Raw genomic sequence first — 15,942 nt, 5'->3', positions numbered from 1 at the left:
CCTTGCCAAAGATTTTGATCTTTATCCCCTTGGTCTTGGATACAATATAAATCACCCTGATCGTCCTCAACATCTTGAAAGATGTTAGAAGTCTCTTCAGAGACATCATGGAGTGAAGAGTGATGGAGTCTGGAAGACTTGAGAGGTGGCTCACCCTCATCATGTTTACTGGTGTTTTTCCACAAATGTTACAAATTCAGACACTATTTCCATAGTCTTTTCAAATGTTTCTTTTGTTCTTGGAATTTCAGGAAGGGGAAACACAATCTCTTCTGTATCTACATATCTTTTAACCTGCAGGGACTTGGGCAAAGTGTCAGTAGCCGTAGTATAAGTAGAGGAGGTTACTGATGTAGTAACAGGGGTCCTAAATGGCTTGTAGGTACCTGTGGTGCTGGTTTGGCATGTTTTTGTTTGAAAACATGTTTTGACCCCTGTTTCGACGTATCTGAATCAGCGTGTCGATATGCGTTTATGGGCAGCAACTGATTTCTCATTAGATTTAGAGCCATGCGGCAAGTGCGAATGCAAAGCGGGCTTCAAACATGAGGATTCGATCACTTTCGATGTAACTTTCGACAAAAGTTCAGTTGCCGTTAAAGCCCCTTTCGACGATCCCGTCACAGGTTGACTTGGGGTTGTGTGCTTTTGTGAGTGCACTTTTTGCCAGTGGACTTCCCCATAGCAGAGCATTCGGCCCACCTACTGGGGCTGGGGACAGACACATGGGAGTCTACAGTCTACCGACTCCTCTAGTAAGTCTTTGTCTTTGGAAAAAGAGCCATAGCACAGTTCTTCCTCATCCGACTCAACAGCGCAGCTCGTGGAATGGGTTTCAGCATGCATGGCGTATGCCCCCCACCACTTAGTGTGCCTGTCTTTAAGCGTTTTCAGCTTAAAAAGCTTGCAGGAATTGCAATGCCCTTTGGCGTGATCGCATGGAAGACAACTGTTACACACTTAGTGTGTATCTTTCCAAGGAAATTTTTTACTGCAGGAAGGACAGAATTTAAACGGCATCCATTCCATAATGTTGTATAAATTTAGCGGCAGCTAGACAGAAATCAGTAGAAAGGAAAGCAGTAAGAGGCATTCTATGAAAGAAATGTAAATATAGAGACCCCCCGCTCTCCCAATTAAAAGGATGAAGCTTGGTGAGGCTGCAACTGGCTGTTGAGAAGGAGACATTTGTCGAAGCTTCAGATGGTAGTCACCATACGTTGGAGGATCGGTCGTCGATACGACTGTCGAAATGTAACGATATTAATACTCATTATTTTTAAAACTGCAATCTATCTCAGTAGCAAAGCTAAGAGCTCTGTATATGCGCCCGACCACAATGGCGGAAAAAAAAACATCTGAGGGTCCTCAACGCGTGAAGGATTATGGGTACAATACATGTCACACAGGGATAGTATTACAAGCACACCCAGTCGATGCCCCTTTTTGAAACTCGAAAACAAGCATGCAATAACCCGTACCTACCACTAAATGTTAGCCTGTGCATGCGATTCTAAGCAGATCCACAAGCCTCAAAAAAAAAAAAATATATATATACATATACAACACACAATCTACGCCACATTTGGTGCCAATGAAACCAATTCCACTGAGATGAAGCCAGCCATGGCGCTGCAACTATGCCCCCTATTCGCTGTTTATATTTTTCAGACCCAGACTTTGCTTGCGCTATTTTAAAAGATGAGAATGCTGTGGGAGGGAGGCACTCATTTCAATCTAGCATTGGGTCATTACAACTTGCTCCTGAACATCACAAGGGTATTGCTGTAAACTAACAGTGGTTATAGGTCTGATCTGGAATATTGCCCAATCACATATCGAGCAATCCAAAATTGCTCCTTCACCAACCTCTGTGTGCACCTCTCCCCCATCTATAAGCAAATCAACAATACATTTTATTAAGAATAAAAGCACTAATTTGTTGATTCCGTGGAAGGTAAACTTACTGTCCGTCACAGGCTCCATGCAGAATCCGAGTAGAGCGTGCAGGAAATCCACTACATTATTGAGTGAATCCTTGTTAACGTAATCCCTCATGGTTTGCCGGAACTGTGCCTTGTCCAACTTGTATAATTTAGTGAGGCAGTTCTGAGCCTACAGGGAAGAAATATTCGCAAAAATAACATAAGGGATTTATATACTTGTAGTACCAAATAAGTATAAAATGGTATTAGTAAAGTGCAGCAACACAAGCCCAGCAGTTATTTTGAAAAGTATTGTGTATGGGAGAAGACAGACAAATGTATTCAAAGTAAAGTACATGCTCAATATTACATTAATGCTCTAATATGGAAAGTGATCATAATGTCCATCCCACTAATGTATATTGGCACAGTAAACATGCTCAAATCTATAACTTTGAAACTGATGAGTTGATTAACTAATGTTCTTTTTGGGCCCGTCTAATAGCATCTTATTGTACACCATTCATAGAGTCAATGCATTTTCTAAAATGCTATTGTTCTTTCTTTCACATTCCAATAGCTTCTTGTTACCCGAGGCCGTAGCAATCTGCCAATTCTCACATAGTGTGATGGAATCAACTCACCATCACCTAGAACAATGTTTTTAGTTCAAATATGTTTGATTTGGGTAAATGCACAGAGGATTGCCAAAACAACAAACAAAATGTATCTTCATTACCCAGAACAGACAGGATGGATATTGTCTCCAGGGTTTTGGAAAGTTGATGGAGGGAAGAGTTTCTTGGGGAAAATAAAATGCTCAACAAAATTTCCAGATACGTCTGGGACAGGGTCTTCCCATAGTCCCCGATTGTGAGTTTGCAAGAGCCTTGAACTATGTCATTGTCGGCTTCCAATGGTTCCCAAACACCCACTTTCTCAGTCTTAGTCTTGGGTTTGCAGGTTGCCCACATCCTGCAAAGAATTGAAAGTCATGTTCGTCCTTGGGCTGTTTGGTCTGTTCTGTTTAATCAAGAAGGGAGACAGAGCTGGAGTTTCTCCTCCAAAAGAGCATCTAGTTTATCGTCCAATATTCCTCCCCTCTTCTTAATTAAACTGCTCAGCTGGCAGTTGACTGAGCCACGGAGGAGGGACGTCTAGTCTTCTAAAAGGATGAGTCTGCCAGACGTAGCTATCCCTTCCTCTCAGGATCCTAGTCTTTGTACCCTCAATTGCCTCTCGAACCTGGCGTACGCTCCCTGCGGTGGGCTTGTTCCTCCTCCCATCTCAAGCACGTGGCAAGGGCCAACTGATCACACTGGATGCTCCAAAAACTGACTATCTCTACTTTCCGCATGAGGACATTCACTCTCTTCCTTTCTCCGACCTCTTCCTACTGAAATTAATCTGACCGGTCTGTGCTTCCTACCCCTCCTGATGATGTTCTGAAATGGAATCCTTCTCCCTTTCTGTAGCCAGATATGCTTTTTCCAACCTCCCCTCCAATCTCCTTTCCCTATCCTCTTCACACCTCCAACTTGCTCCTACATCTTCACGTTCTCCTCCTACCATCGTCTGATGTTCTTCTTTCATGATCTCTTGACATGCTCTTCCTACACACTCTTCATGATAGTCATCTATCCCCTGCTTCGTTTCACTAACCTATTCAGTTCCACCTACATTCTCCTTACCTTATCCAGCCTCCTCCTCAAGAATACCAATCTCTGCCTTAATCTCACCAATGTCCTCCTTGACCACTACAAGCACCTCTTGCATCACCAACCTCCTCTAGAAACTCTACAAGCATCTCCTTCACATCTTCACCAAACTCTTCCTTAAAATACAAATCATCAATCGCCTCCTTCTCTTTCCTATCTTCCTCCTTACTGGCACCAAGCTCTAGATCTTTTGTCCTGGATCACGTGTCTTTATTCAGGTCAGGTACATCCTGGCGTGACTTCACCCAGTCCCCTGGGTCTCTCTTCCAGCCTTCTATATCTTTATGTAGATACAACTCAGTCTGGCCTAGCCACATCCAGCCTACTGGACCCCAACCTCTGGTGCCAGTTCTCCCTTGCTTGACTTCAACCAGCCTCTGGGCTCTAGCTTCCAACCTCCTCCGAATATATTATACATTTGCAAAATTGTGATGATTAATGTTTTTAATCAAATTCTCCAGAAGTTCTTGCTCCAGCTGCATCCCTTTAAGAACATTTATTTTAAAGAATTTTAACAAGGGCCTAACATGGAAGACTGAATTGCCCTTGGATCTGTTAAAATGAGAGTAGATTGTGTTCCAATATAGGTCCTAATGCAGAGATGTTCATTGGCTCTGCTACTTTTTGCAGTGACAGTGAAGCTCCTGGCAAAATGGATACACATAGACTAGAAGAATGTGGGCTATGGAGCAGCATCTTTCTCTATATGCAGATGACCTTCTTATATATCGAGGAGATCAACTGTCAGTACCCAAGATTATAGACTGATTAGGGAATATGAGTGCAACGCAGGAATGACGATAAATTCGGACATGTCCATACAATTCCTGGAGAGGGAAGGTGAAGAGGGGACAATGTGGGAATCACAGCTCTGGGTTGCAAAAGAAGGGTTTAAGAAGCTAGGGATACACAGATATTTGATGGCACCTTATTCCATGCATGAAACATATTCCCGGTGATTAAAGATTTGCCCTCATTACAAGTTTGCCAGTCCGGATTCTGGTGTTACCGTGATATCGGTGACACCAGTTCCAAGACCGCATGGATGCAGAAACAAGGAAGAATTACGGGTTGGCTGCCGCGCACCTCGGCACAGTGAGGAAACCGGTGCCACCCCCATCACCCACGGAGACGGATGCACCAGGCCAAATGCCAGCGGTACATCCGTATCCGCCACGGCCATGCCGGTATCAGGGGCTGCGGAAAAACTGGTACTGGAAATACCGCCATTGCGAAAACCGGATAGAGAGCGGCGCCCATTACATAATTCACAATCCACTGCAATCCTCTGGAACCACAAGGCCCACAGGTACTGTGCCTGGCTCAAAACCAAGTGAAAGATGACATCAAGGGTGACAGTCAGCCGGCAGCGGAAACCCCGCTTCAGTGAGGCGGAGCGCACCGTGCTCGTTGAGCACACTGTGGCTAATGCTAATGAACTGTTTCAGCGCAGACCAGAGGCGCTCCATGCAGCAGAGGAGGAAGGCCATATGGGCTGAGGCTGCCCAGAAGGTCACAGCTGTGGGTGTGACTGGGCAGACATTAAAGGACTGCCGCAAGAGGTGGGATGACCTGCGGCTGCGGGTCAGGAACCTGCTGTCAGCCCACAGACAACAAAGCTGTGCCACAGGAGGTGGACCATATTCCCCACTGAAGCTGCAACCATGGGAGGAGAGGTGCAGCAGCGTGCTGCACCTTGAAGGAATTGAGGGGGTAGGCGAAGCTGAGGCCGGAGCAGAGATACCTGGCGAGGCTGGTAAGTACATAGAGTGCAAAGACATGAATGTGAATGAAGGTACACCTGCCCCCCCCACACCCAACCTGCCACGCCAGCAAGGCACACACAGCCACATAGCACAGTCCCCATCAACCCCACCACACCCAGCACCCCCATATCCCCCCAGCAAGGCACACACAGCCACATAGCACAGTCCCCATCAACACTACCACACCCAGCACCCCCAATGGACACCACCACCCGGACAGCGAGACGGCGTGCAACCCAGTGCAACTCCTGAATCACACACCTGAGCGCAGCATCCATCAATGCATCTACTTGCAACTAGATGAAGCATGAGGAGTGTGTTGCATGTGATTGCCCCGTACACATCCTATGACACCACTAACGGCATGCCTTACAATCCCCCACAGGAACATCATCCGACAGTGACAGGGGTCAACAGTCGACGCCAAGGGGGACTGCACGTGGTCGTCATCACAGACCAGACCAGCAATCCACTGCTAGCACCTCCGGCACCCGTGCTGCGACTACGGTGCTGGTGCACCACCCTCTGGAGAGCACCATCCCAGCAGCGCCTGTAGACCAACATGCACTGCCGGTGAATCCCCCTGCTGCCACTCAAAGTACACCTGCAAGTGCTGCTGCACCACTAAGCCAGGAAGAGTCTGATGGCGTTGGAAGCGCGCATGACCATCAGGCCACTGAGGCACCAGGGTCTGGGAATGAGCGGTGCACCTCCACACCTGAACAGCTGGTCACATTCAGCCCGACCAGTCTGCACAGTCCAATGTGCTCACCTACACCATCCCTTCAGGAACTTACCACTCGCATGTAGTGCATTGAAGAGCGTCAGGACATGCTGATGGGACTCGTGGAGCGACAGCTGGAGGAGTCAAGTCTCCAGCGTGAAGAGGCCCATTTGCAGTGGGAGAGCAACGCAATAGGGCATTTTGCAACAACCAACATGGTGTTGTCGAGAAGAGTTAGAGAGGGCAACAGCATCCAATCCAACATTGCAGAGACAATGTCGCTGGCCCTGCCGGCCATCATGGGCCGCCTGCCCCCACCAAACCCCAGAAGGTGACAGCAGTTTTCACTGTACCCCATGAAGGCGAGGACTGCTGCAAGAGGTGGAACGACCTGAGAGTAAGGGTACAGGGACTGCTGTCCCAACACTGCCGTGAGTCCCTGGCAACAGGAGGATCCACTGGTCCTCACCACCTGGGAGGAGAAATGTAGCACAGTGCTGGACCTCGAGGGGATAGAGAGAGTCGGCAGTGCAGAGGAGGGACCCAGCAGCCAGGAGGTGCGTGACCCCCCGCCCCAACAAACGCATGCACGAATGACAACCCAGCATAAGAAGCCCTAGTGGAGAGGGACACAAGTCAGCAGACCCCAAAGCTGGGTATGCCGACAGGGCAGAGTGACAGGGTGGTACATCAGCCGCCCCACAGCATCGGACATGGCACCAAGGGCACCCCTGAGCATCACTGCAGAAAGAGGGGCAGGCAAGTGAATCAAAGAATGTCAATCCGCACCACACCCCTACTGACGCGCCCTGTGCCAGCGGTATTGAGGTACGTGAGTGACCATGACACTGTGCAGCAGTCACCCCAGCATGAAGCTGTCCCAATAGGCCTGCCCCATGAGGGCATGGCAGACAAGCCACAGGGAAGTACACGTCCCACACACAGACGTGTGCCCAGCCTACCCATCACTGTGCACACCAGTACAGCCCTTCTGGCTGTGCAGCATTGCCCCATATAGCCATGACAGTGCCATGGAACAAGCACCCCTCCACCCAACCCCACCATGTGAGTGCCACCCAGGGAGGGGATGTGGGGCCATGAAGCACCACAAGCATGCATGTCAAACGTAAGCCGGCCCAGCATGGACACCCTGCCCTACCCAAACACAGGCCAGTGACCAACAGGCCATGGGTCTCACACCCATCACCACAAGCAACCCTGTGATGGTGGTTCCACATGCATCCACCCATTGCCAAACATGCCCATTTTGCCATATATTTGGAGTCACACTCTGTACCATTGCAATTGTGTCCTGCATGCCTACACACGTGGGGGAACCACACCTGATGACATTTCCTATGTCCCCTACAGGCACTCATGCATCGCCAGAGGCCTCGGAGGGGGAGGTTGCAGGCCCATCAGGGAGTGGCGCTTCAAGGCCCTCAAGCTCTGCCACCACCAGCACCACCCCACAAAGGTGCACACGATCCTCACCTAGGCGCACGGGCCACCGTGCAACGCCTGCAGCCAGCAAGGCCAAACCTGCAGGTGGCATCACATGCCCTGCGCATACACCAGCAGCCATATACATGGGCACAGAGCCAACAGCTGCTGCCAGCGCCACTGAGGAGCCACAGGGGGACACCAGCCTAAAGTCAACATCTGCCGAAGGCCTACACTCCCCAAGAAGCCCTCCACTCCACCAGCGCACAGCGACACCTGAGACTGATGTGGACACTCCATCATGTGGCTTACCTGCATTCAGCCCTGGCCCAGTGTAGGGCCCCTCCCACCCAGACCGCATAGTCCGTCATGCAGCGTGCTGCTGTAAAGGCTGGATGACATGGAGTGCAGACACCGGGAGATGGAGGAGATTGGGCACACTCACTCTGCACACCTGCAGGCCATCAGGTAGAGTATACAGGGGGCCGCTCGCAGGGTTGTGCTGCAAATGGTGTGGAACAGGGCCAAGATGAGTGCCAATATATGCACAACGTGTTAGAGAAATGATGGAGGGTGTCTCTGCCCTAGCGGGATAGTGTGCTGGGGATTTTGTGGTGAGAGGAGGGAGGGGGGATAGTGTGCTGGGGAGTTGGTGGTGGGAGGAGGGAGAGGGATGGTTTGGGTAGATGATATCAATAAAGATGTTGAACTGCATCAATTTGAGGATTGATTGTGTCAAAGCTGTGTTTATTTACAATAGTGGCTCTCGCTCATTAGTGAATGTCTTGTGCCATGTACATGTGTTAGAAACAATTGTCAATAAGGGGCTGCCGTGGAAAACTACCATCCCTGACATCTCTGTTGATGCGTACTGCAGTCCCTCATCATAATCGGCATCCTCATCCACTGGGGTGGCATGTCCACATCAGGGGGTAGCAGTACATTTCGCTGCATGCAGATTTTGTGCAACATGCAACACAGTAGCACAATTTGGCCAGCTTTTTCAGGGGCGTACGTCAGTGCTCCCACCAGTGCGATCAAGGCAGCGGAAACGTGCCTTAAGTAGGCCAAAGGTGCGCTCAATGCATATGCGGGTCCTGCTGTGTGAGCGGTTGTACGCTGTCTCTTGCAGTGTTTGGTGAACCCGCACAGGGGTCATAAGCTAATGCAGCTGCGGGTATCTGGAGTCACGTGCATGGGGTGAGACACAGCCATTAGTCACTGTGTAACGTGGGGGGGTGGACTTTTACAGTATCATCAAAATGAACATTGTCTTGAGGTATATGCAGCATCATTCTGTGGAATGCTTCTGTCCTATGTCCGTGCATTCTGTCTCACTCGTATGATGCATGGTTTTCAATTCACATATGCCCTGTCCCCTACCAGCAGATGTTACATACTCTGTTGCTGACATGTAATGCCGACATGGTGGTAGTTCTGTGTAGGTGTACTGCTCTGGTTCTTGGGGCATGCTGGATTGCCTATCGACAATCTGTATGCTTCTGGGTGCTGTGGTTCGTCATTGGCGATAGGTGTACATGGGAGCATGTCAGTGGTATATGTGTGCGTGGGCTCCTCCCTCATGTTAGGTACAACATGTGCATGCTCCATGTGCTGTGCTGTGACGCTGGTATGGGAGGTGGCCAGGTCAAACTTTTGCAGACATTTATCATGCAATGCTTTGTGTCGGTCTTCACGTCCACAACACCTCCCCCCCACTAATTGGTTAGGTGAACCGCAGCCTATACATGCAGCAGTTGTACTCACCCACTATCCACGTCCGTTGTCTACAGTGCCTCTCCATGTATCTTGGGAGTGTGTGGTTCCGTAGCACCATGGAATCGTGGGTGGAACATGGGTAGCAGGCACAGCAGTGGGTGATGAGGAGGTCAGGGTCACAGGTCACCTGCACATTAATGGATTGGTAGTGTTTGTGGTTTCTATACACTGCTTTATGGGCCAGGGGTGACACCAATACAACATGGTGGCAGTCCAGGGCGGCTATCACATTTGGCATGTGTGCTATAGCATAGGACCGTGCCTTCATGGCATTCACCTGGGCTGGGGTGGTGGGCAGTGTGATGAGGTGTTGCACATGATGCAGGATGGCATTCATCACCTGTCCCAACACTGCACAGAATGTGGGCTGTGCCATGCCGTGCATCATGGCCACGGAATGCTTGAAGGTGCCTGTACCTAGAAATTGTAGTACTGACAATAGCTTCAGCAGTGGGGGCACAGCTGTACGGATGTTTATCCTGCTCCCTGTGTCCTCCTGGATTGTGGTGAGCAGCTCTGTGATGGTCTCCCTGTTCAGGTGGTACAGTGTCACCAAGTGGGTGTCAGTGAGGGTCCAGGGGGAGGGCCTGTCCCTGGGGATGGGTGCATGCCTTGCTTGTGCTCTTCTCCTTCTCCTCTTCCTCCTCCTCCTCCTACTTCCCTCCCTGTGCCCTGGCCTGCTCCTCCAGGCTCTCTGCTTCCAGGAACAGCATGAGCAACTGCCTGTCCCAGCTCACAGTGACCTATGGCAACATGGTGTGGGAAACAGTGTTTGGGGTAGGAGTGTGCATTATGAAGCCATATGAAGGGTATTGGTTGCACCTGTGCCTTGATTTCTACCTCCTGTGTCGATTTACGTCCAGCTGGAGGTTGGAGGTAACTGCGCTGTGTTTTCAGCGCTATTAGCACCGGTTTTCAGCGCTAATATGGCCATACATAGACTTGTGATGCCGCTGTGTGTGCGCCTCGTGTGGTCGGCTGTAATTGCGCTGGGCTGTGATTGGGCCAGGCTGTGATTATGCCGGCTGTATTTGCTCCGGCTGATTTTTTCAGTTGGCGGTATTTGCAATGGCTCATGATCCGGTGGAGGGGTATTGGCAGTGCCAATTCCGTTACTGCCAATTTTAAGGGTTACTGCCAGACTTGTGGTGAGGCCCAAGGTCTCTAGTTTAGGGGGGCATGCTGACCCTGCAGTCAGCATTATGGGGGAGTACATTGTTGCCAGGAACTTTGAGACTACCAGGTTTTTGAGACTGCAAAGTAATGGAAACACGGCAGTGCAGGACATCTTTTTTTTGTAATCAAGTGTTTTTATTGACATTTACCAATACAAAAGAAGATGTCAACTCTTCATGCCATGACCAAACGAAAAAAGCAAAATATTATAAAAGTAGATATTTAATATCTTGGTAAATATAAGAAAATGATTCCATATCCCTCCCCTAAAAATAACAAATGGAAGGGTACCGATAGGCCACAGACACTCTCTTTTCAGCTCCCAAAATCGATAGAAAGATGCATGCCATGAGGGCAATATTTGAATAAAGCTCAAATGTGTACACAAACAGTGACCACCAGAAAGAGAACTAAGTTAGTAATAGAAATAGAGAAAGATGACCGGTCAATGTATACTCACTCAATGTAGTCAGCCAATGTTAAGCAAACCCAAACCTCTAAGTCTACTGGGACATGTAAAGCCCTTATTTAGATGTCTAACATAATTTATCAAACAGCCCCATATATTATAAAATGCAGTTCAATTATATTACTACATTGGTCATTCTTTCACATCTTAACAGATTCCACAGTCTAATTAGCCAATCCTCTATCGTGAGTAAACAGGCAGTTCTCCAACATGTTGCTAACACTATCTACGTCACAATTAGTGATTGATCAGCCATCCAATTACTTCAATCACCTTTCATATAACCAACCGTCTGTTATCTGAACTCTTAACAGACACGCTTCAGGAGTAAAAGGTAGTGTTCTACTTGTCATTTATCTAAGGATTCTCATCAATCCATGACCGTATTCTTTAGGTTTGGGACAGTGCAACCAGATATGTAGATAAGCCAGGAGTCGCGAAAAGGGCAGAGGCAAAGTCTGGTGGGAGTCTGTTTGGAGCTGTGTGAAGTGTGGGTCCGCTGGTGGCTCGAGGCAGCCAGGAGCTAGGATGAGTCCCGCCTCACCAAAGGAGCTGTTAAACCCCCTATATACGCCAAGATGCAAACCAGGAGATGACTTAGAAGTGGGCGCGTATTTGGAAATGGACACGCCCATGCTCTTGGAAGTTAAGAAATCCAAGGAGAAAGAGGGTCCGGGAGGGGCCGAAGACTTGGCTCCCGAAACGGAAGATGTAGGAATCCTGATTCCCTCAGAATCAATACCCTGCGAGAACGTCGATGAAGGTAGGATCTCTCTGTCACCTTTTCAGCCTCCTCCCCCCCACCCCCCATGACTCAGTTTCCACACATCTGCCAGCTGACATGTCTCTGCTACCGGCGGTAGTACAAGGTTCAATTGTGAGGAGCAAAGACATGTCGGAGGGAAAATCGAAAAGGGTGAAGAGACACTTGAAGGCCCCGACGAAGGACCCGCTGCAGTCCAAAATAAAATGGACCGCTGCGAAGAGAGGGGAGACCTTGTGGCCCGCGAGGAGAATAGAATCCATACTGGGTCAGTTGGAAAAAGAAGGGGGGAGATTGGGAAATCCGGGGCCCTTACTCAGAAGCGCCCTGAAGGGTAACTCCGGAATAGGAATAACGGAGTTGAGGGATAAGGATAGGGCCACCTATGGGGGAGTTGCTTCTTGTGACGCCCACACAGGGGTGAAACATGTGGAACGCCTAGCTAATGACGGGGTAAACCCCTACATGGCGATAGACGCTGATAAGGCAAGATCTATCCTGCATACTGACTTGGCAACTGAGGCACAAGCAATCATTGCCTCAGAGGAAATAACAACGGAAGAAAGAACAGAGATGATTGAGGAGCCTCAGATGGCACAGGATGCAGAGAGTCTTTGCGAAGGCCTGAATGAAATAAGGCAAAAAACACAGTCTGAGGAGGAGGAGGAGGGGGTACTGTGGCTGAGGTATACACAGAAGACCCATTTAAATTACAAATACTAGAAGAGAAAGCCTTGGAAAAATGCAACATAACGGTCTCGCCTACAAAAGATGATAACCCTTTGGCGCAAACCCAGATAACAAACCAAAATGTGGAAATTACAGTGGAATTCCATTCAACTCCTAGCCAAATCCCAATTGGCAAGATAAGAAACCCAAGTAAACCATCAGCAATCACGGATGATTCATTAGGAGTAATAACATCGACATATGACGCTTTTAACACAGACGACATAGCTGCAACTCCAAATGCGGCCTTATACGATCGCCTGCATCAGCTTTTGAACAGCAAGATGGAAGAATCGACAGATAAAAACCTAATAACTGATAAAATGCCTGGAGAGAAAAATCTAAGTGGGGGAGCAGAAATGATGTATGAAACACAGACAGTACCAGATAAGGAGGACAAATCCAGGAAATGCGAGTCGGTAGATCAAGTAAAAATAAAGTCCACACCGGTGAAAAGCGGAAAGGGTGGTAGACTGAAGCAGGGAAAGAAATCTCAAAAACAACAGCTTTGCAAAATACCATTGATTAACCCACCTAAATGTAAAGGCCAAAAAAAAAGTCAGCCTATAAAACGACTCTGTTAAATTTGACAAAGGCAGATTGTATAAAAAGCTACTTTGGCCTTAGAGAACTAAAGGAAAAGCACACAGAGGAAGAAATATCTGATGCAGATTTACTAAGTAGCGTATTACAGACGGACGACTATGATACCACGCCAGACAAGGAGAGAGAGTATATCAGTGGGCAGGAAGCGAATGAAGCCAACAACGCGCCGGTTAGATGGCATTTTAAGAAACCGGCCGTTACACACAGACTACCCAGTGGAAAATCGATCTTATCTACCACGCCTCTACTGCAAACGCAGGAGACCGAGACCCTTAGGCCCGAAACATCAGCCACTAGCACCCAGACCACCCTGCTTTTAACAGAACCAATGGCAACAAAAAAAAATGTCTGTTACAACGCAGACAACAGTATTAATACCTGAAGCAAATCTTTTGATAAGAGTGACAGTCGGGATACAAACTGACATAAACCTTAGTAAAAATGATGAAAAGGATGCAACGGCAAAAAAACTAAACATAAACATAAGATCTCCACAAACAAAAGTGCCTGCACAAAACAAAACAATAACTACAGGCAGAAGAGGTAGTGATGATACTTCAACTTCAAGTACTGACTCAATACAAAAAATAGACTTAATGTCTATAATGTCGACTTTAACGATAGCTTTAGCACCCTTCACAAAGCTAAATGAGGCTTTAAATGATACAGCAAGGGATCAGACTTCTTTGATTGCCCTCATGAACACGGAATTAACATATCTAGAAGGATATGTAGTAGCAAAAGATAGGCTATTGAAAAGACAAGAAGACGGTCTAATAGAGAAAGAGAACGGAGGTATTTTACCTACGAACTCAGATCTGGAAAAGAAGACTGTGATAGAGGGTAGAAAAAGTGTGTCCTCAAAACAACCAAAAGGATACATTAAAAACTGCAGGAAAGGAGACTCAAGAGGGGCTGGAAATAAAGAACAAGCTGCTAAAACAATAGAAAGAAAAAGTGGTTATTACCCAGATGGGGAAAGAGAAAGAGACAGGAATTAAAGCAAACTTCACATTTGGAATATTTACCAACCAAAAATCAATTGTGAGCAATCAACAGATGTCAATAAGTACAGAGAACTCTAATGGCCAGTCTAAGCAAATAAGAAAAAAAATGTGTACGGAGACAAATGTCAACAAGAAAATAAATAAAATTATCACTAACTGTAGCCAACCAGCCGATGAGACAATAGACTCAGGAAGTGATATAAGTGAATGGAGTGTATATACAGTGGACGAATACGTAACAGAAAATAATGCATCTCCAAGACTTAAAAGAAAAGCAGTCATATTGGACCTCTCTAACATGGAAATGGAACCTAAGAAGAAGGTTCGCATCATAGAAAAAAAACATGATGAGGCTCAAAAGGCTGCAAACCAAAAGAAAATCAAGATGATAGGTTGTTTACAATAGGGAAAGGAAAATTAACCCTAGAGGAAGGTAAGCGGACACAAAAAAGCATAGCAGGTCGGACAGAAGTTCAAAGAAAGAAACAGAAGCAGAAGAAGGAAACATGGGTTACTCCACCTAGAAATAAATCCAGGAACATCATGACTAGAAATTCTTCCCCGACAAGCCGGAAACGAAGGATGCGTAATGAGCAAAGGCAAAATACCCCAAAAAAAGAGCGAACTGAAAAAATCATACCCGCCAAGAATACAAAGCTCCTGCATATTTCGTCTGGAACAAAAAAAAAGATCTAAAGACAACTTGATTCTAAAAAGAAATACAATCATCAACCTATTCAAGCAGATTCCAAGAGTACGATACATCCAAAATCAAGATTTATGGATGGTAGAACCTTGTGAAACTGGGAGAAAAGACTGTTCATATCTACATATTAAGTCAGAAGTTATTAAAACGATGCTTCAGAAAGAAACATCAAATTTTGATATCCTGGGATATGATCTAAGAAAATCATGGACTGAGGCTTCAAGACCTGAGGATGAAATAAATAAAACTTCAAATAAAAACTCAGGAAAAACCCAGAGTGGAAATCTAAAGATAAGGGAAAAGACTAGTAGAGTCGACCAAAAGCACCCAGCAAACGAGGAAAAAGAAAAGGAAAACCAACATGGAACAAGGGGAAGAAAAGATTCGGCCCGCGAGAGTAACCATGGGTCGGAACAGCAAAGAATATACCAAGACCATTCTAAGGATAAGACGGGTACAAGGCCAAAAGGAAAGCGAGGAGATCTTCTTCTTCTAGGGACAACTACAGCACTGATTTGGATGATAAACTATCACATAATGAAAGAAAGGAGACCAAATCAGAAAAGGGAAAAAACGGTGCTTGCAATCGCACAACGGAAATTCTGAGGAGATCGCCGCCAAACTGGTCATGGAAATCGTCGGACATACATACAAAGAAAGACAACTAGCAACCAGAAAAGCCAATCAGGATCCTGCAGGATGACCAACTTGTAAAAGCATGTTCCTTAGTGACACAGGGAAAATTCTTCATAGATATGGCCTCTTGGAACACACGAGGGTTCAGTCACCAAACTGCAAAGAGTGTTGTGAATCTGAGGCAATGGGATTTATTATGTTTACAGGAGACATGGTTAACACAGAAACCGGAAATGGATGGATATTCAACATTTGCCATACCAGCGAAACAGGGCCCAAAGGGTCGTCCCACAGCCGGTTTACTTACAGCAATAAGAGCAGGTAGTGGTTTGGAGGTGACGGAACAAAGGGACTCTCTTGATCAATTTCAAGTCCTAATAATATCCTGGAAATACATAGACAGTAGAAGTATAGAAAAGGAAGAGCGCATATTACTAATTAACACTTATTGGAACCCAGATACAAGTGGGGACGAGTTATATCTGGAAAACCTCT

The 15,942-nt window shown here is 47.1% G+C and overlaps 1 protein-coding gene across 21 annotated transcripts in view; it reads right to left on the bottom strand.

The window, feature by feature from the left end:
* UNC80 (unc-80 homolog, NALCN channel complex subunit) overlaps nt 1-15,942 on the bottom strand; it is a 3,486,058-nt gene that overhangs the window by 2,536,974 nt on the left and 933,142 nt on the right. For all 21 annotated transcript variants that reach the window (XM_069615884.1, XM_069615886.1, XM_069615890.1 and 18 more), the window contains one exon: nt 1,968-2,115. In XM_069615884.1, the coding sequence (XP_069471985.1) occupies nt 1,968-2,115 (148 nt within the window). The remainder of the gene's footprint in view (nt 1-1,967; nt 2,116-15,942) is intronic.

This window comes from Ambystoma mexicanum, chromosome 9 (genome assembly GCF_040938575.1).
Source record: "Ambystoma mexicanum isolate Mex_15411 chromosome 9, UKY_AmexF1_1, whole genome shotgun sequence".
Taxonomy (NCBI): Eukaryota; Metazoa; Chordata; class Amphibia; order Caudata; family Ambystomatidae; genus Ambystoma; species Ambystoma mexicanum.
The sequence above is the reverse complement of the archived record's forward strand: the minus strand, read 5'-3'. Positions and strand labels throughout refer to the sequence as shown.